At 47.8% G+C, this 16862-nt stretch overlaps 1 protein-coding gene across 3 annotated transcripts; it reads right to left on the bottom strand.

The window, feature by feature from the left end:
• Positions 1–7921: 7921 nt before the first annotated feature.
• On the bottom strand, positions 7922–12183 carry LOC125540098 (uncharacterized). 3 transcript variants are annotated; one of them, XM_048703687.2, is made up of 6 exons: positions 11728–12183; positions 11219–11357; positions 10984–11126; positions 9537–9735; positions 8834–8920; positions 7922–8213 (listed from the first exon to the last, which is right to left on the bottom strand). In XM_048703687.2, the coding sequence occupies exons 1-4, from the start codon at positions 11913–11915 to the stop codon at positions 9693–9695; spliced, it is 513 nt and encodes a 170-aa protein (XP_048559644.1). In that variant the 5' UTR covers positions 11916–12183; the 3' UTR covers positions 7922–8213; positions 8834–8920; positions 9537–9692. The 3 variants fall into 3 exon arrangements, with proteins under 3 accessions (XP_048559644.1, XP_087401300.1, XP_087401299.1); XM_087545174.1 differs by having other exon boundaries at positions 9638–9735; XM_087545173.1 differs by lacking the exons at positions 7922–8213; positions 8834–8920; positions 9537–9735 and adding an exon at positions 9742–10455.
• Between the last annotated feature and the right edge of the window lie 4679 nt (positions 12184–16862).

Here is a 16862-nt window from a genome sequence, read left to right as displayed (position 1 = left end):
CAATGTGTGCTCGTCATCACCTCCAGGAATGTCAAGCTGTAGCTCCGAATATGGGTCCACCACCTCATCAACCAAGACACGAGCATAGCCCGCTGGAATCGGGTTGCAATGGAAGGTTGCCTCGGGGGAATTTGAAAAAGCAACGGCGTCCGCCACCTTCATGGATATGTTCTTCATTTTGAAGTGTAGCTCGCAGTTAGTGTTCTCCGTGATGTCATCCACGGGGTATCTATCCAGCACTGCGTTGCCCGGGGCGGAACCCACGCTGCTTCTCGGCATGGATGGGGCGGTGCTATCCAATGCTGGATCATCCGCTAGCTGCTGCAGCTGCTGAGACCCCCTTTGCTGGCTAAGTGAGTCGATCTGCTCCTGCTGCCGCTGGAATTTAACTGCCAATTCCGCTTGACTTGCTTCTAGGCCTTGAAGGCATTCATAGTCCCGCTTCTTCTGCTCCTCCTCCATCTTCCTCTTCTTCTCCTCCGCAATCTTCTTTCTCGCACGGGTTCTGTAGTCGGCGTTCCAGTCCGAAAACCCCTCATACCACGGAATAGCGCCCTTGCCTCGTGTTCTTCCCGGGTGTTCAGGATTTCCCAGGGCACGCATAAGCTCGTCGTTCTCTCTGTTGGGCTGGAACACCCCCGATCGAGCCTCTTCTATTGCAACAAGTATCGCATCGTCGGCTCCGTTCATACATGCCTTCGTCGAAACATTGCCTGTCTTCGGGTCCAACTCCCCCCCATGCGCATAGAACCAAGTCCTGCACCTGGGGGGCAAGCTCTTAGTAACCGGAGTGACACCTGCATCCTCCGTCTCTTTCTCAGACTTATCCCATTTAGGCATTGCCACCGCGTAGCCACCTGGCCCCAGCTTATGGAACTTATCCTTTTTTTCGGCATTCTTCTTGTTTATTCTCGACCGTTCCTTAGCTAATTCTAAATCCTTGAATTTCACTAAATCGTCCCAATGAGCACTTTGATTCTCTAGTATCCCCTCGAATATTGGAGTCTTCCTTCCTCCCTTGACGTACTTCTCCCACGTCGTTCTCTTGTGGTTCTTGAATGCAACTGCCATCTTCCTAAAAGCAGCGTCCTTGACTTTCTGGACATCTGCTTCTGTGAAATGATCTGGTAGGGTGAAATGTTCCATGAGAGTATCCCAAAGCAGTTTTTTTATTCTCGTCGACAAAAGTAACATTTGGACGTGGCTTTGCTGGCTTTCTCCATTCTTGAAGGGAGATCGGGAGTTGGTCCTTCACAAGAACTCCGCACTGACGAACGAACTTGTCCGCAATCTTCTTAGGCGCTAATGGTTCGCCATTAGGTTTGAATGCCTCGATATTGTACTTTATGCCCTCCTTCAACTTTTTGTTCGGGCCTCGTTTCGTCCTTTTGCCTGAAGATTTGCTCGATCCGGATGGCTGATAGAAGAAAGATCGATTCGTTAATATATCTTCAACTCATTTAAAACATGCGATGATCACCAGATTCCTGCTTGTATAAATATATATACCTCGCCGGTGTTTGTTGTTTCAGGATCAACATGTTCTTCGTCGTAGTTCATGACTTCATCAATTCGGTCGTCGTGATCGAATATCATATCACCCTCTCCGGTGTTGTTTAGAAATTCGGAGCCGTCAAAATCTTCTTCATTCTGATCATCATCTGGCCCGCGTATGATATCGAACATGGTCTGTTCTCTCTCTCTGTCGGTATTGTCCGCCATAGCTTTTATTTAACTATGCCAAAAGAAATATAAAACAATTTAGTATAATCTCGAATAATAGATATAATCTCGAATACATCGTCTCGAATAATAGATATAATCTCGAATACATCATCTCGAATAATAGATTTAATCTCGAATACATCGTCTCGAATAATATATAATATTGAATAGTACATCACTGGCTAGGTAGCTAATTAAAGATCGAATACTACAGAAGAATCTAGGACACTCGCGGCTCCTGCGGCGCGGGCGGTGGACACCCAAAGAGAAGGAACCCTCACAGGATCATAGCTGAAGTGAGATCCCTGAAGAAACTGCCAGGTATTGGAGAACCTGCCGCCCTCTAACGCAACCATGTAGTGATGGACGTGCTCATCCTCCTCCCTGACACGACGACGTACCACCTCCGGCGGGGCCGGCTCCCTCCGCACCGAAACTGGCCCACACGAACGCCACCAAACGAGATCAGGGTCGACGACGGGACCCGGGGCCGGGTTCCTCATCAAGCGGCGCGCCCCTCCAGGCAGCACCTCCTAGTGCCAGCCCGGCGGAGCCCAGTCCCGGACATGGGTCAGCTGGACGTCGTCGCGGACGTGTCGACGGCGAGGATGCGGGCCGGGCATCGTCGACAACAAATACTAGCTATATGCCCACAAAAAGTAACATTTTTTAATGATTGGATTTTGATAACTAACATTTCTATAACATTTCTAACAATGCTATATATAACTAACATTTCTATAACATTTCTAATATTTCTATAACTAAAAAAAAGAAAAACTTCTAACTTTTTTATAACTATTTCTATAACTAAAAAACAGAAAAAAAATTTAACAATTCTAACTTTTTTATAACTATTTCTATAACTAAAAAACAGAAAAAATTCTAACAATTCTAACGTTTCTAACAATTCTAACATTTCTAACTATTCTAACAATTCTAACATTTCTAACTCTTTCTAAAAAACAGAAAAATGTCTAACAATTTCTAAAAAACAGAAAAATCTATAACTAAAAATGTGTGTGTGTGTGTGCGCGCTCACCGGCCGGCGAGGCGAGAGGCGACGGGGGGCGCGCGGCGACGGGGACGGCGACACTACAAGAAATATGTCAACTTATGACCACCACTATTGGTCACTGAATGGTCACAAATTTCCATTTATGACCTTTTTGTGACCAAAAACATAAGGTCAAAAGCTGGGCGTCGTAAACTGACTATAGCGACCTTTCTTCTGGAATGGTCATAGACGTTTATGACCAAAATACGTCTACTGTGGCATTTTGGTCACTAGCAACCTCCCCAGGCCACGTAGGCATCCAGCGTGGCAATCTGACGTGGCACAATGTCGTGGTATTTCTCACGGGGGGCTTGCGAGTCGACAGATGCCACAAGGGCTTAGTGTGTGGGTAAGAATGCTGCTGATAGGCCCGGGAGCAGGTATGCGAGTAGCACGCGGTGGTTTACCCAGCTTCGGAGCTCTCCGTAGAGATAATACTCCTACTACTGCATGTCTGAGTGTATCTGATATATCTAGTACAGAGTCGCTCCTAGAGCTGTATCTGAGGTCAGTGCCATAGGCATCTGACTTGGTAAATGTATGCATGTGGTATGCTAGTGGCCGTGAGAGCATGTGTGCTCTAGTGGCCGTGCGTGAGAGTGTGAGTCCATCCTCCCTTGATGGATGGATGTGTGGTATATATATAGTGGGAGCTAGCTTGCTACCTAAGCTAAATGGTGGTGGCGTTGGATGTAAGCTACCTTGGGTAGCTTACATGCGAAAACATGTAGGCATGGCTAGTGGCATGGTACATGTCATGCTTGTCCCCTGGGATACTTTATAAATCAGTACCCAGGGGACACGGTACACTGTAGACGATGGCGCCGCGGTATGGTCGCCCCGTCGGTGTCTTGTCGGTGTCGGGTCGGGCTGCAGTCGGCAGCCGGCTGGTTGGTGCAGTCGGCAGCCGGCTGGAAGACTGCAGTCGGCAGCCGGCTGGTTGGCGCAGTCGGCAGCCGGCTGGTTGGCGCAGTCGGTAGTCGGCAGTCGGACTGAGGGGCTTTGCTAGCCCCGATGTCTTGAAATATCATCTTGCCGTCTTCAGGGTATCCGTGTCCAATTACTCCGACAGTAGCCCCCAAGCCTCCGGGCAACTTGGCAAAGTTGGGCGGAGGTTTTTTGGCAAATGTTCATGGAAATGATCATAAAAAGGACAAAGTTAGTCCATGCAAATATATCATATGCTTGCTTTTAGAATTGCATGTTTTATGCGGAGGGTGCCGACTCGGTTTCGTCCGAGCCCCCTTCAATCTTTTTCATGTTCCCTCCACTCTTTGGCTTGTGCTCTCGCTTGCCGGTCAGCCGCTCTGCGGTCTGTGGCTGAGAGTGGACCGCGGAGTGGAGTGTACAATACTCAGATTCTGGGAGCGAATTCGACCGAGTAGATACTTGTAAAGGAAAACGACCGGGATGCCCGAACCATTTTTCTTCCTGGACGTTTTTTGCATGGGCGGCCTCCAGCATTCACCCTTGCTAACCGGACAGCCGCTCTGCGGTCTGTGACTAAGAGTGAGCCTTTGGCACCGCGCACGCTACAAAGCCGTTTGCGGGAACAAACGTCTCAGGCCAAGCGGCCAGCCCCCGGGCCAACTCTGGCTGGCGCCGGGGCGAACAGTGATGCAACTGTAAAAAATGCGGAGATAGCACCCGAGCATCGCTCGGGGCTATCCATGCTCTCGCGGTGTAAAAATATGCGGGTGAGGAGCTCACATTGATTTTTGTGTAGTCGTGGTCGTCGGAGACAGTCGGCGCGGCTCGGCGCTCGCGGAGTGCGCCGGCGCACCCGCTGGGTGTAGCCCCTGAGATTTGGGCCGACTACTGAGCAGTCGGGCCGGATCTTCCGGCAACTACCTTTTCTTCTTTCTCGCGGGGGCGCGTCAGCGCACCCGCTGGGTGTAGCCCCCGAGATTCGGGCCGACTGCTGAGCAGTCGGGTCGGATCTTCCGGCAACTACCTTGTCTTCTTCTCTCGCGGGGGCGCGTCAGCGCACCCGCTGGGTGTAGCCCCCGAGATTCGGGCCGACTGCTGAGCAGTCGGGCCGGATCTTCCGGCAACTACCTTGTCTTCTTCTCTTGCGGGGGCGCGTCAGCGCACCCGCTGGGTGTAGCCCCCGAGATTCGGGCCGACTACTCAGCAGTCGGGCCGGATCTTCCGGCAACTACCTTTTCTTCTTTCTCGCGGGGGCGCGTCAGCGCACCCGCTGGGTGTAGCCCCCGAGATTCGGGCCGACTGCTGAGCAGTCGGGCCGGATCTTCCGGCAACTACCTTGTCTTCTTCTCTCGCGGGGGCGCGTCAGCGCACCCGTTGGGTGTAGCCCCCGAGATTCGGGCCGACTGCTGAGCAGTCAGGCCGGATCTTCCGGCAACTACCTTGTCTTCTTCTCTTGCGGGGGCGCGTCAGTGCACCCGCTGGGTGTAGCCCCCGAGATTCGGGCCGACTGCTGAGCAGTCGGGCCGGATCTTCCGGCAACTACCTTGTCTTCTTTCTCGCGGGGGCGCGTCAGCGCACCCGCTGGGTGTAGCAGTCGGGATTCGGGCCGACTGCTGAGCAGTCGGGCCGGATCTTCCGGCAACTACCTTGTCTTCTTCTTTTTCTTCTTCAGACGGCTGAAGGGCGGACCCCGACACGGCAGTCGGGCTCTTTGCAGCCGGCCAGGTAGCCAACGGTCGGACGTATATCTGGCAGTCGGACGCACTTTTTTCTCTTCTCTCTTTTCTTTCCTTCAGCCGACTATCTAGCAGCCAGCCATCTCACCCGGTCACCCTCTTTTTTTTCAAGCCGGCCTGATTTTTCTTCCGCCGGCATCCCACTCGTCTATTTTGAATCAGCGCCCGGCCGCAGCAGTTTGAGCAGCGCGAGCCGGCCTGGGAGCGCAGAGAGGCCAGGGGGCAGGACCGACCGGGTGGTGGCGGAGCCGGTGGGCGGTGAAGCCGGCCGCCCGGGTCGCGGTGGAGTCGGCGGGCGGCGAAGCCGGCCATCTGGGTCGCGGCGAAGTCGGCGGGCGGTGAAGCCGGCCGTCCGGGTCGCGGCGAAGTCGGCGGGCGGTGAAGCCGGCCGTCCGGGTCGCAGCGAAGTCGGCGGGCGGTGAAGCCGGCCGTCCGGGTCGCGGCGAAGTCGGCGGGCGGTCGCAGCCGGCGCACGCGGACGCGGCCGGGCCGGCCGCGGCTGCGAGTGTGAACCGACGCTGGAACGCGGCAGGGGGGAGCCGGGGCGCCGCAGAGGAGAACGGCGAGAGCCGGCCAGGCCGGCCGGGTGGTGGGCGGAGCAGGAGCCGTCATGGGGCCGGCGGGCTCGGGCGAAGCCGGAGCGAAACGCACGACGGCGGGCCGGCGGCCAGGTGCAGTGGAGCCAACTGGAGCAGGCGAAGCCGGCCGGAGCAGCGCGCGGCCGAACCAGCACTGACTCGGTCGGCGCGAGGTCGAACGCGGGCGCGGCAACCAGCTGTGGGCGCGCGCGACGCAGACGGAGATGCGGAGGAGAGCAGAGGCGATGCAGCAAAGGCCATCGGGGCCGCGCGTGAGCGTACGGGGCAAAGGACGCGACCCGCAGTGGCAGGACGGCGTGATGTAGGCGGAACAGGCGGGCGGCTGGCCATGGAGCGGCTGGGCCAACGTGGAGTGGGCGTATCTGGGGCATGTATGTATGGCCAATGGTTTGACCGCTATTGACTTGTATCTAGCTAGCTTGTCCACATGATACTTGGAGGAGTGAGCGTGCGTGTGCCGGCCAAAGCAAGGTGCAACGCGGAGAGAAGTAGACCCGAGTGGCACGTGGATGGCCACGGTCGACCGAAACGAGGCCCCCCGCGCGGCGCGCGCGTGGACGGACAGCCGGCGTCGCAACGGTGGTGATGACGAAGGCAAGGCCGATGGCGAGGTCACGCTGCCCCTCACGGCCATTCCGGGGGCATGTCGATGTCGAGCCCCCGACCGCTATCGGAGAGACGGCGCGACGCCGCGGTGATGAAGACGAAGAGGCCGACGGCGAGGACGCGCCACCCCTCGCGGCCGCTCCGGGGGCGGGTCGATGTCGAGCCCCCGAGCGCTACCGGAGAGACGGCGCGACGCCGCGGCAGAGGCGACGAAGAAAAAAGGGTCCCGCCCGGACAGCGAAACCAGCAGCGGCGTGGTAGCGTAGTAGTAGTACCACCCGACGGTGGGCGCCAAATGTCGTGGTATTTCTCACGGGGGGCTTGCGAGTCGACAGATGCCACAAGGGCTTAGTGTGTGGGTAAGACTGCTGTTGATAGGCCCGGGAGCGGGTATGCGAGTAGCACGCGGTGGTTTACCCAGCTTCGGAGCTCTCCGTAGAGATAATACTCCTACTGCTGCATGTCTGAGTGTATCTGATATATCTAGTATAGAGTCGTTCCTAGAGCTGTATCTGAGGTCAGTACCATAGGCATCTGACTTGGTAAATGTATGCATGTAGTATGCTAGTGGCCGTGAGAGCATGTGTGCTCTAGTGGCCGTGTGTGAGAGTGTGAGTCCATCCTCCCTGGATGGATGGATGTGTGGTATATATATAGTGGGAGCTAGCTTGCTACCTAAGCTAAATGGTGGTGGCGTTGGATGTAAGCTACCTTGGGTAGCTTACATGCCAAGCCATATAGGCATGGCTAGTGGCATGGTACATGTCATGCTTGTCCCCTGGGATACTTTATAAATCAGTACCCAGGGGACACGGTACACTATAGACGATGGCGTCGCGGTACGGTCGCCCCATCGGTGTCTTGTTGGTGTCGGGTCAGGCTGCAGTCGGCAGCCGGCTGGTTAGCGCAGTCGGCAGCCGGCTGGTTGGCGCAGTCGGTAGTCGGCAGTCGGACTGAGGGGCTTTGCTAGCCCCGATGTCTTGAAATATCATCTTGCCGTCTTCGGGGTATCCGTGTCCAATTACTCCGACACACAAGATTCAGCCCGGTCCAATTCAGTTTTCTACATGGGCCTAGCCCAACAATTCGGCCTATTTGTGTTTTTTTCTCATATTAATTTTGGCTAGGTAGATGAGCCAAGCCCAACAATTAAGCCTTCTCATTTTTGGGCCGTGGCCTTTTCCGCTAGAAAGTTTTAGTTTTTTTGTAATATATAAAAGGTCCACTAGTCAAATGGGTCCCAGATGTCAGGTTCAGGTACGTGGGTCCCAGCTAGCAAGTTCATATTCTTCATATTTCAATTTAACAGTAAATAAATAACCAGTATTTAAATTGGCACAAACAAAACACACACATAATACTCCAAATATTATCAGCCAGATTAAGTACAGAGCTCCTATTGTACAAATAACATACTTTACAAGCTCTACACATAATAAGCTCTAACATATACAAGCTCTACACGTGATACGGTGCCCTGGTGTTAACCCTGTAGCTCTACAAGTGTCTTCAATCTTCTTCAACATGAAGCTCCTTCGGTAGCAAGCACAAACTGGGCACCTGCATCATCACAGGAAGGCAATTTTAGATAATAAAAATGAATGTTCCAAGCACAGTTTAGAGAAAAGAACCAAGTAAATTTGCCCTCAATCATACAAACAAAGTTTAGAGAAAACCAAACATGAACAAGCACTTATTATGCAGGACACATACGTACACATCTCAGGAAAAGCTCGGAAAGAGCAAGGTGTCAGAGCATGATGTTATCGGAAGCATGATTTACAAGTTTGTCTCTGAGACATACGATAGGTGCTTTTCATAGAAGACAGAATAAGTAAAACTATTCATGTTTGCCAACTCAGACTCTAAACGAGACTCTAACCAAGACCATCCAGAAGTGACCCGAAGAGCGACCCAATATAGTGACTGCTACAGTTCATATTTTGATAGTAAAACTGATGTGTAATCATATAGATAATAAAATACATGGCACAATATCAGTACATCTCCAAACAGCCAATAAATCTCATAGTACCACAAGGACATGCACCTGCAGTACATCCTGCATTGCAGGTTCACATCAACAGCTCATAGCAAGGCTATCAGTTCAACAACACTAATACCACCTCAAGCATCAGCAGTTTAAGAAGAATGAGCACCAAAAAAAGGGCAGTAGATACCTCTTCAAACTTTTTTTTCAAAAATCAGCTCATCCTCTTGACCGCTCCAGATATCGTCCATGTGCATTGCTCAGAAAATTATAAATTCTGGTATAGCACACAAGAAAATATCAGAGTACAAAAGTGGCATAGAAACTACCAAAAAAATTTCATGCTTATTGTTATTGCAAGAAGGCATCGATCAGATTTTGAAGCTAATAATAATTAACATGTACTTATCACTTGTTGGAGTTGGTTCTCTTCAATTAATCAATAGCAGCGTGAGCATAAGCATTAAATCAGCAGCACAAGTGCACACTTATTCAAGCTAGTAGCAGCCCAGCAGGCTAGCAGCAAAAGCAATCAAACAACTAGAGAAGCACAGTACAACAGCACAAGCATTCAAAGAGCAGCAAGCCAGCAAGCACCATCCATCAGACCGGTAGCTTTATGGAAGAAAAATCTAAAGAATAAAAGATGTATAGGTTGAGGAAAGATGAGAGGATGCTGGGTTGCTTGCGAAGCTACGACTGCAAGGCTAGTAGGCTTGGGCTATCACATGTCATATCTTATAAACTTAGGCAAGTGTTCTTTGGTTATCCTTAACATCATGCACTAACTTGGGTAATTAGCATCAAACAATACATATCAGTACAAGGCTAGGCAAGATAATAAAGACTTGGGAAAAGATAGCAGAGTTAAAAAAACTGATACATGCCCACACCTCATTCTAATAATGTTGGTGCAAGCATAGGCTCATTTTCCTTTCAGCCACGAATCAATCAATTTAGAGATAGACACGGGCTCTAGCAAAGCGATAAATACACAGGAAAGATCCATCAACTGGGAAAATCATGGCTCCGCGGGAGGCTTGAGCCTATCAGCCTCCGGACCCTGTCCTTCTCCATGTTCTCCAGCAGCCCCTGCATGCATCATCCACAACAGCAGACCACCACATCAACCGCAGCTCAAGGAAAGGATTTTACAACAGTATTAGGTTGCAAAAACAACTCTAAGAGACTGATATTGTAAGTTCATTGACATTCACAAGCCATTTGCATTTTTATTCAGAACTATGCAACACCATTGACATTACTTTCACAACAGAAAGAAGAAACCATGGTGCATTGTAAAAAAAAATATGCACTCGTTTGTCACTTGAAAGGATCTTCCAGAATGAGTGTGTAGTGTATATATTCTGGTGAGCCAGTATTGATCCAGTATGTGTACGAAAGCAAGTGACTAATCCAGTATTAATTATGTACAATGGGATATGTGCAAAGCAAGCTTTCCAGCGCCAAATTAGCAACTCCACTACGAGAAAGCTGTTGACGAATTGACGTTATAGTTTCTGAATTCATAACGGATGCACGGCAGCTACAACTTGCAAATAAGTAAAATTTATGCACCAAGTAACATACAAAACTGACATTCAGCTAGCATTCATGTACAATAGTCTAGGAAAATGCAGCACACCTTGGTATCTGGAGGAAATAAAAATACCAGAGATAAACCAAAATGCAGCACACCATGCAAAGACCAAAAAAGAAAACACTTCAGCAGATGTGGTCTGGTCTGAAAATGCAGTTCTCATTGTGCACGCACTTGCATTCGCCATCAGTCCGCACAAGCAGGCGCATACACTATAACATCACAAGCAGCGGCGCGGCATAAGCGGAGGAATTTCACTAGCAATAATCAAGTTGAATGGACTGAAAGCAAACCTAGTTATCTGGACTCGAATCAAATGCATCCTAACTGAGCAGCATAAAAGAAGGACTAGTTAGATCAGTCACATACTACTACATCGGCCTAAGAAGGTTTTTTAGATGGAAGAAAGAAGTGGCAATTCCAGTCTGACTGAAACTGGTCATATCATGGAGTAAAAAGTAGGTATTTGACAGGACGCTTGGAATATGGAAGCTAAACGAAATTATCAGTCAGTCCCTAACACTAACCGCCATCAATAATAAAATAGTAATGTAAGCAGCAAACTGAGGACCCCTTGCATAACCAAGAATGCAATGCACAAAAAGATATAAGGAGCGCAAAAGCTAGCAATTATCAGTTCCTAACACTAAGTCATTGGTAAAAAGGAGCCCTTGGTAAAATAGAAGACACCATCATCAGTCAAGTAAAAAAAGTAGGAAGGAAGGAATAGTAAGTAGTACTTGCTAGAGGTTACAAGGGGATTCCCGAAGTGGTGATTTTCGCCAGTGAGCAAATCCTGCACTGCTTCCTCGGCGTCGGAGCCGGCCGGAAGAAACTGAGCAAGGAATCTCCTGTCGGCCTCGGTTAGGCAGGCGTCCCAGACCTACCCACCCATAGGATATATACCAAAATAAGTACTGTACCACCCATCCATCCATCCATGTATACAGCAGCAGCAGATTAGCAAGGGCGTACATAGGTTATTAGCATTTTGCCATACTCGGAATGGTAGTTCTTCAAGTGTGCATGATATGCCTTCTTATCAGCTCTGATTTGCTGCTCCTTGTTAAGTAGAGCGTCTGGATGAAGATCACCACAGCAAAGAGCAGAGGACCTGGAGTCCAACAGAAGCTAATGAGCACTCATATCCAACAGAAATTGTGAACTATGTAAGTACGGAACCGCCAAGCAGCAGAGAGCAATTTAGTCTGAAGAGCAGCACCAGAGGCAGCAATACATTAATTTGGCAGTGATGCAATTACGTTCATGCATAAGAAAAAGGCACTGTGCAAGTAAAATTTGGTGCATGTGAGCTTCCTTTGTTGAATATATATAAATAATTTTCTTTTCTTTAAAGATATAGGTCAGGCACAAGAATCGCATAAGAATAGCACCCAGACCTAGCAGGCAGGAAAATAGCAGCCTCCCTCAGCATCCATCCATCCATATAGACATGGAGCAGATAAGTAAGTAGTCATACGTACCTGGTAGGAGAGCAGGCCTCCGAGGAGAGGGATGTCGGCGAGGGAGAAAATCCGCCTGGGGACGGGGGCGACGTCGGCCAGGGCCCCTTCTCGGTGAGCGCGGGGCGGGGAGTCGATGAAGGGGGCGAGATGGCGCCAGGGGATGCCGATCTGGTCGTCGGCGGGGAGGGCCCGCCTGGCGCGGTCATCCCAGCGGAGGTGGATGTGGGAGCTCAGGGTCAGCAGCGGCGGCTGCTCGGGCCTCGCCCGCTTGCTCGATCTTTGGTGGTTGGGCTAGGGCGGCGGCGCGTTTGGCGCCCGCTTCCTCGGCTGGCCGGCTGACATCTCACCCGTCTTCGTGGGGCGGCGGCGGCGGGGAGTCGACGCGTAGCGGGGAGTGGGTGGGGATTAGGAGTTGGTTAGGATTTGGTGCTCAGGTGGATGACCTCGAGCACGAACTGCTTGCGGGCGAGCAGGTTGTTGGTCATGAACTTGCGGGTGCGGAAGGGAGCGGGAGCAGGAGCAGTGCGGAAGGGAGCGGGAGCGGCGGCGGCGGAGTCGTGGCGGAAGGCGTAGGGGTCGGGGGAGGACGGGAAGTCGTCGCCGCCGCCCCCGGAGACATGGAATTCGGCCGCCGGGGCCCGGCCGTCGGCGAAGCTGAGGAAGGGGTCGTCGTGGAAGGGCGCAGCGGCCGGGGACGGCGGTGAGGTCGAGGTCGAGATCGAGATCTGAGGGCGGCGGCTGTGGGTGCGTAGGGGAGAGAGGGGAGCGAGAGGACGAGTGGTGCGGGTTGTGTTAGGGTTAGTTGGGTGAGACGGTGAGGGGGTCAAGTCTGCCGTTGGATCCGGGACGATCGGACGGTTCAGATCGTCTACGGTAGGGTAATCCAGGGGAGACGTCCTGATTGGTTGGAGACTACCAACAATATTTAAAATATAGTCTCTAAGTGCTAAAAACAAAGGGGTTTATGAAACAACTGCCAATAATATTTTGCAAAATGGAACCATTAAAATTTTCACTGAAGTTATACCACATTTTATGGATGATAACCAATTTGTATGCATTTTCTTTGGACGAAAAAACCATTTTCCATTTTTCTAGTGCCCTAAAGGAGGTTTTTTTGTGAAGGACCTCCAAAATAATTGGTGCAAAATTGGACCAAATCATTTTTCTAAAATACTAGGACATATTTAATGCACAATAGACAAAATGATTGGGTGTAAAAACTTTTGATCCACCTCTCGTGAAAAAGACAAATTTCCGCCAATTCAGTAGGAAGCGGGTCAAATTTGAACTGCAGCTGCATCATAGTTTGCTATTTACTTTTTCCAAAAATCATTTCTAGGTACATAAGTACCTATTTAATCAGAGAAACACCAAAAAAAATCCAAGATTCAACAACTAGCTAGGAACGGTCATTCCCGCAGTTTTGACCGCATTTTGAAACGGGCATAAAAAATTCAAAAAAATCAAAAATTTGGGAAACCTTCGCATTGTGTCATTATATGTGGCCAAGTTCCCAGGAAAAACAACAAACTTGTAATACGACAATTATTTTAAAAAAGTGTTCTCAGAAACGAGCTATCATGTGTGGAGATCAATGGCTTTCAAGCCAAATGATCAATCTTATGGCCACATTCATGGCATAGTTTTTTCAAATGATCTCATATTGTGCACAAAGGTGCATATTGGAATGGCAAACAATGTTGCCTAAGGAAGTTTTCATTTTCTTTGGACGAAAAAACCATTTTCCATTTTTCGAGTGCCCAAAAGGAGGTTTTTTTTGTGAAGGACCTCCCAAATAATTGTTGCAAAATTGGACCAAATCATTTTTCTAAAATAATAGGCCATATTTAATGCACAATAGACAAAATGGTTGGGTGTAAAAAGTTTTGATCCACCTCTCGTGAAAAAGACAAATTTCTGCCGATTCAGCTGGAAGCGGGTCAAATTTGAACTGCAGCTGTCTCATAGTTTGCTATTTATTTTTTCCAAAAATCATTTCTAGGTACATAAGTACCTATTTAATCATAGAAACACCAAAAAAATCCAAGATTCAACCACTAGCTAGGAACGGTCATTCCCGCCGTTTTGACCGCATTTTGAAACGGGCATAAAAAATTCAAAAAAATCAAAAAATTGGGAAACCTTCGCATTGTGTCATTATATGTGGCCAAGTTCCCAGGAAAAATAACAAACTTGTAATATGACAATTATTTTAAAAAAATGTTCTCAGAAACGAGCTATCACGTGTGGAGATCAATGGCTTTCAAGCCAAATGATCAATCTTATGGCCACATTCATGGCATAGTTTTTTCAAATGATCTCATATTGTGCACAAGGGTGCATATTGGAATGGAAAACAATGTTGCCTAAGGAAGTTTTCATTTTCTTTGGACGAAAAAACCATTTTCCATTTTTCGAGTGCCCAAAAGGAGGTTTTTTTGTGAAGGACCTCCCAAATAATTGTTGCAAAATTGGACCAAATCATTTTTCTAAAATAATAGGCCATATTTAATGCACAATAGACAAAATGGTTGGGTGTAAAAAGTTTTGATCCACCTCTCGTGAAAAAGACAAATTTCTGCCGATTCAGCTGGAAGCGGGTCAAATTTGAACTGCAGTTGTCTCATAGTTTGCTATTTATTTTTTCCAAAAATCATTTCTAGGTACATAAGTACCTATTTAATCAGAGAAACACCAAAAAAAATCCAAGATTCAACCACTAGCTAGGAACGGTCATTCCCGCCGTTTTGACCGCATTTTGAAACGGGCATAAAAAATTCAAATAAATCAAAAAATTGGGAAACTTTCGCATTGTGTCATTATATGTGGCCAAGTTCCCAGGAAAAATAACAAACTTGTAATACGACAATTATTTTAAAAAAGTGTTCTCAGAAACGAGCTATCACGTGTGGAGATCAATGGCTTTCAAGCCAAATGATCAATCTTATGGCCACATTCATGGCATAGTTTGTTCAAATGATCTCATATTGTGCACAAGGGTGCATCTTGGAATTCCAAACAATGTTGACTAAGGGATTTTTCATTTTCTTTGCACGGAAAATTCATTTTCCATTTTCCGAGTGCCCGAATTGAGTTCTTTTTGTGAAGGACCTACCATATATTTGTTGCAAAATTGGACCAAATCATTTTTATAAAATACTAGGCCATATTTGATTCACAATTGACCAAATGGTTGAGTGTAAAAAGTTTTTGATCCACCTCTCATGAAAAAGACAAATTTCCGCTGATTCAGCTCGAAGGGGGTCAAATTTGAACTGTAGCTGCCTTGTAGTTTGCTCTTTATTTTTTCCAAAAATCATTTCTAGGTACATAAGTATCTATTTAATCATAGAAACACCAAAAAAATCCAAGATTCAACCACTAGCTAAGAATAGTCATTCCCGCCGTTTTGACTGCATTTTGAAACGGGCATAAAAAATTCAAAAAAAATCAAAAAATTGGGAAACCTTCGCATTGTGTCATTATATGTGGCCAAGTTCCTAGGAAAAATAACAAACGTGTAATACGGCAATTATTTTAAAAAAGTGTTCTCAAAAACGAGCTATGACGTGTGGAGATCAATGGCTTTCAAGCCAAATGATCAATCTTATGGCCACATTCATGGCATAGTTTGTTCAAATGATCTCATATTGTGCACAAGAGTGCATATTGGAATGGCAAACAATGTTGCCTAAGGAAGTTTTCATTTTCGTTGGACGAAAAAACCATTTTCCATTTTTCGAGTGCCCGAAAGGTGGTTTTTTTGTGAAGGAACTACCAAATAATTGTTGCAAAATTGGACCAAAATATTTTTATAAAATACTAGGCCATATTTAATGCACAATTGACAAAATGGTTGGGTGTAAAATTTTTTGATCCACCTCTCGTGAAAAAGACAAATTTCTGCCGATTCAGTTAGAAGCGGGTCAAATTTGAACTGCAGCTGTCTCATAGTTTGCTATTTATTTTTTCCAAAAATCATTTCTAGTTACATAAGGACCTATTTATTCATAAATACATGGTTTGGTGGCGATACGTCGAGGTTTGGGCGGTGGCCGAGGGTCCCAACTCTAGAGCGCGTAAACTCGCATGCCCGTCGCGTGGTCACCGCGTGACCGTAATGTTGCCATGTGTTCTGGGTGGCCTAGGCATGTCTAGTGGGTTGGGCACTCCCCAGGCTGGTGCTAGGAAGAAAATTACAACATAAGATTCTCACGAGGAGACCGATCGATGCTCAAACATGAATTAGCAGCCAAGTGTTTGATTTGCGGTACGAGAAATGCACATGGCCAATGGGCGTGAGTTTTGGCTGAGGATGATCATCTACTAAGGAGAATGTCTTCACAAATTTTTAGCTCAAAAGGAGGATCCTAGGTGGTACTTGGTTTGCAAAGTACCACGTGGACAAAAATATGAATGTTGAAGCTGGGCTCAAAATAATGAATGGAGTGAGCTGAAATTTTGTGGAGGATGGTTATTTGGGCATAGGAAAACATTGTAGAAAATTTATACCATTTGGACATGCCAAAGTAGTAGTTCCTTCGTAATGCTCTTCTATGGACAGAAACTTGCGAAAACTAGTGAGAGAGATTGGATGAATGAAATGAGCTCAAAATTGGTGTAGGTAAGTTACGTTGGTATGGTCATGCGCTGGTCAATTTTCAGATCATTTGGGTAAGCCTAGCTAGTACTTACTTCACAAAGCTTCTCTCGAGGTAGAAACTTTGGAAATTTCCCGAGAAAGATTTACTAGGAAAATTGAGCTGAATATTACCATGTGGCAATGATTTGGGTATGGAAGAGTGCCCAAAAAGTTTGAGGGTAATAGGAGCGGTCTATATAACACTTGCTTTGCAACGTGCCAATTTGGCCATAAAATATAAATTGAACCTGGGCTCACATAGATGATTTGACTGAGCTGCAATTTGGAGGAGGGTGATAATTTGGGCATATGAAGGAACTGTATACATTTCATGTCATTTAGAGATATAAAAAAGGTACTTCCTTCACAATGCTTCTAGGTGGACAAAAACTTTGAAAATTTGCCGAGGAAGATTTGCTAGGCAAATGGAGCTGAATTTTGTCATGCGGTAATGATTTGGATAGGAAAGAGTGCCCAAAAATGCCGAGGGCAATCAAGAATATATAAA

This window comes from Triticum urartu, chromosome 2A (assembly GCF_056163025.1).
Source record: "Triticum urartu cultivar PI428250 chromosome 2A, HENAU_Tu73, whole genome shotgun sequence".
NCBI classification, from domain to species: Eukaryota; Viridiplantae; Streptophyta; class Magnoliopsida; order Poales; family Poaceae; genus Triticum; species Triticum urartu.
This window is presented reverse-complemented; position numbering and strand designations above follow the sequence as displayed.

What these genes read in the sequence shown, in the direction of transcription:
- LOC125540098 (XM_087545173.1), bottom strand. Translation starts at nt 11,915, where the DNA reads ATGACCGCGCCAGGCGGGCCCTCCCCGCCGACGACCAGATCGGCATCC. An exon ending in GAGGCCTGCTCTCCTACCAG is followed by an intron (nt 11,358 to 11,727) that starts GTACGTATGACT and finishes GTTGGACTCCAG; the next exon opens with GTCCTCTGCTCTTTGCTGTG. An exon ending in GCAAAATGCTAATAACCTAT is followed by an intron (nt 11,127 to 11,218) that starts GTACGCCCTTGC and finishes ATGGGTGGGTAG; the next exon opens with GTCTGGGACGCCTGCCTAAC.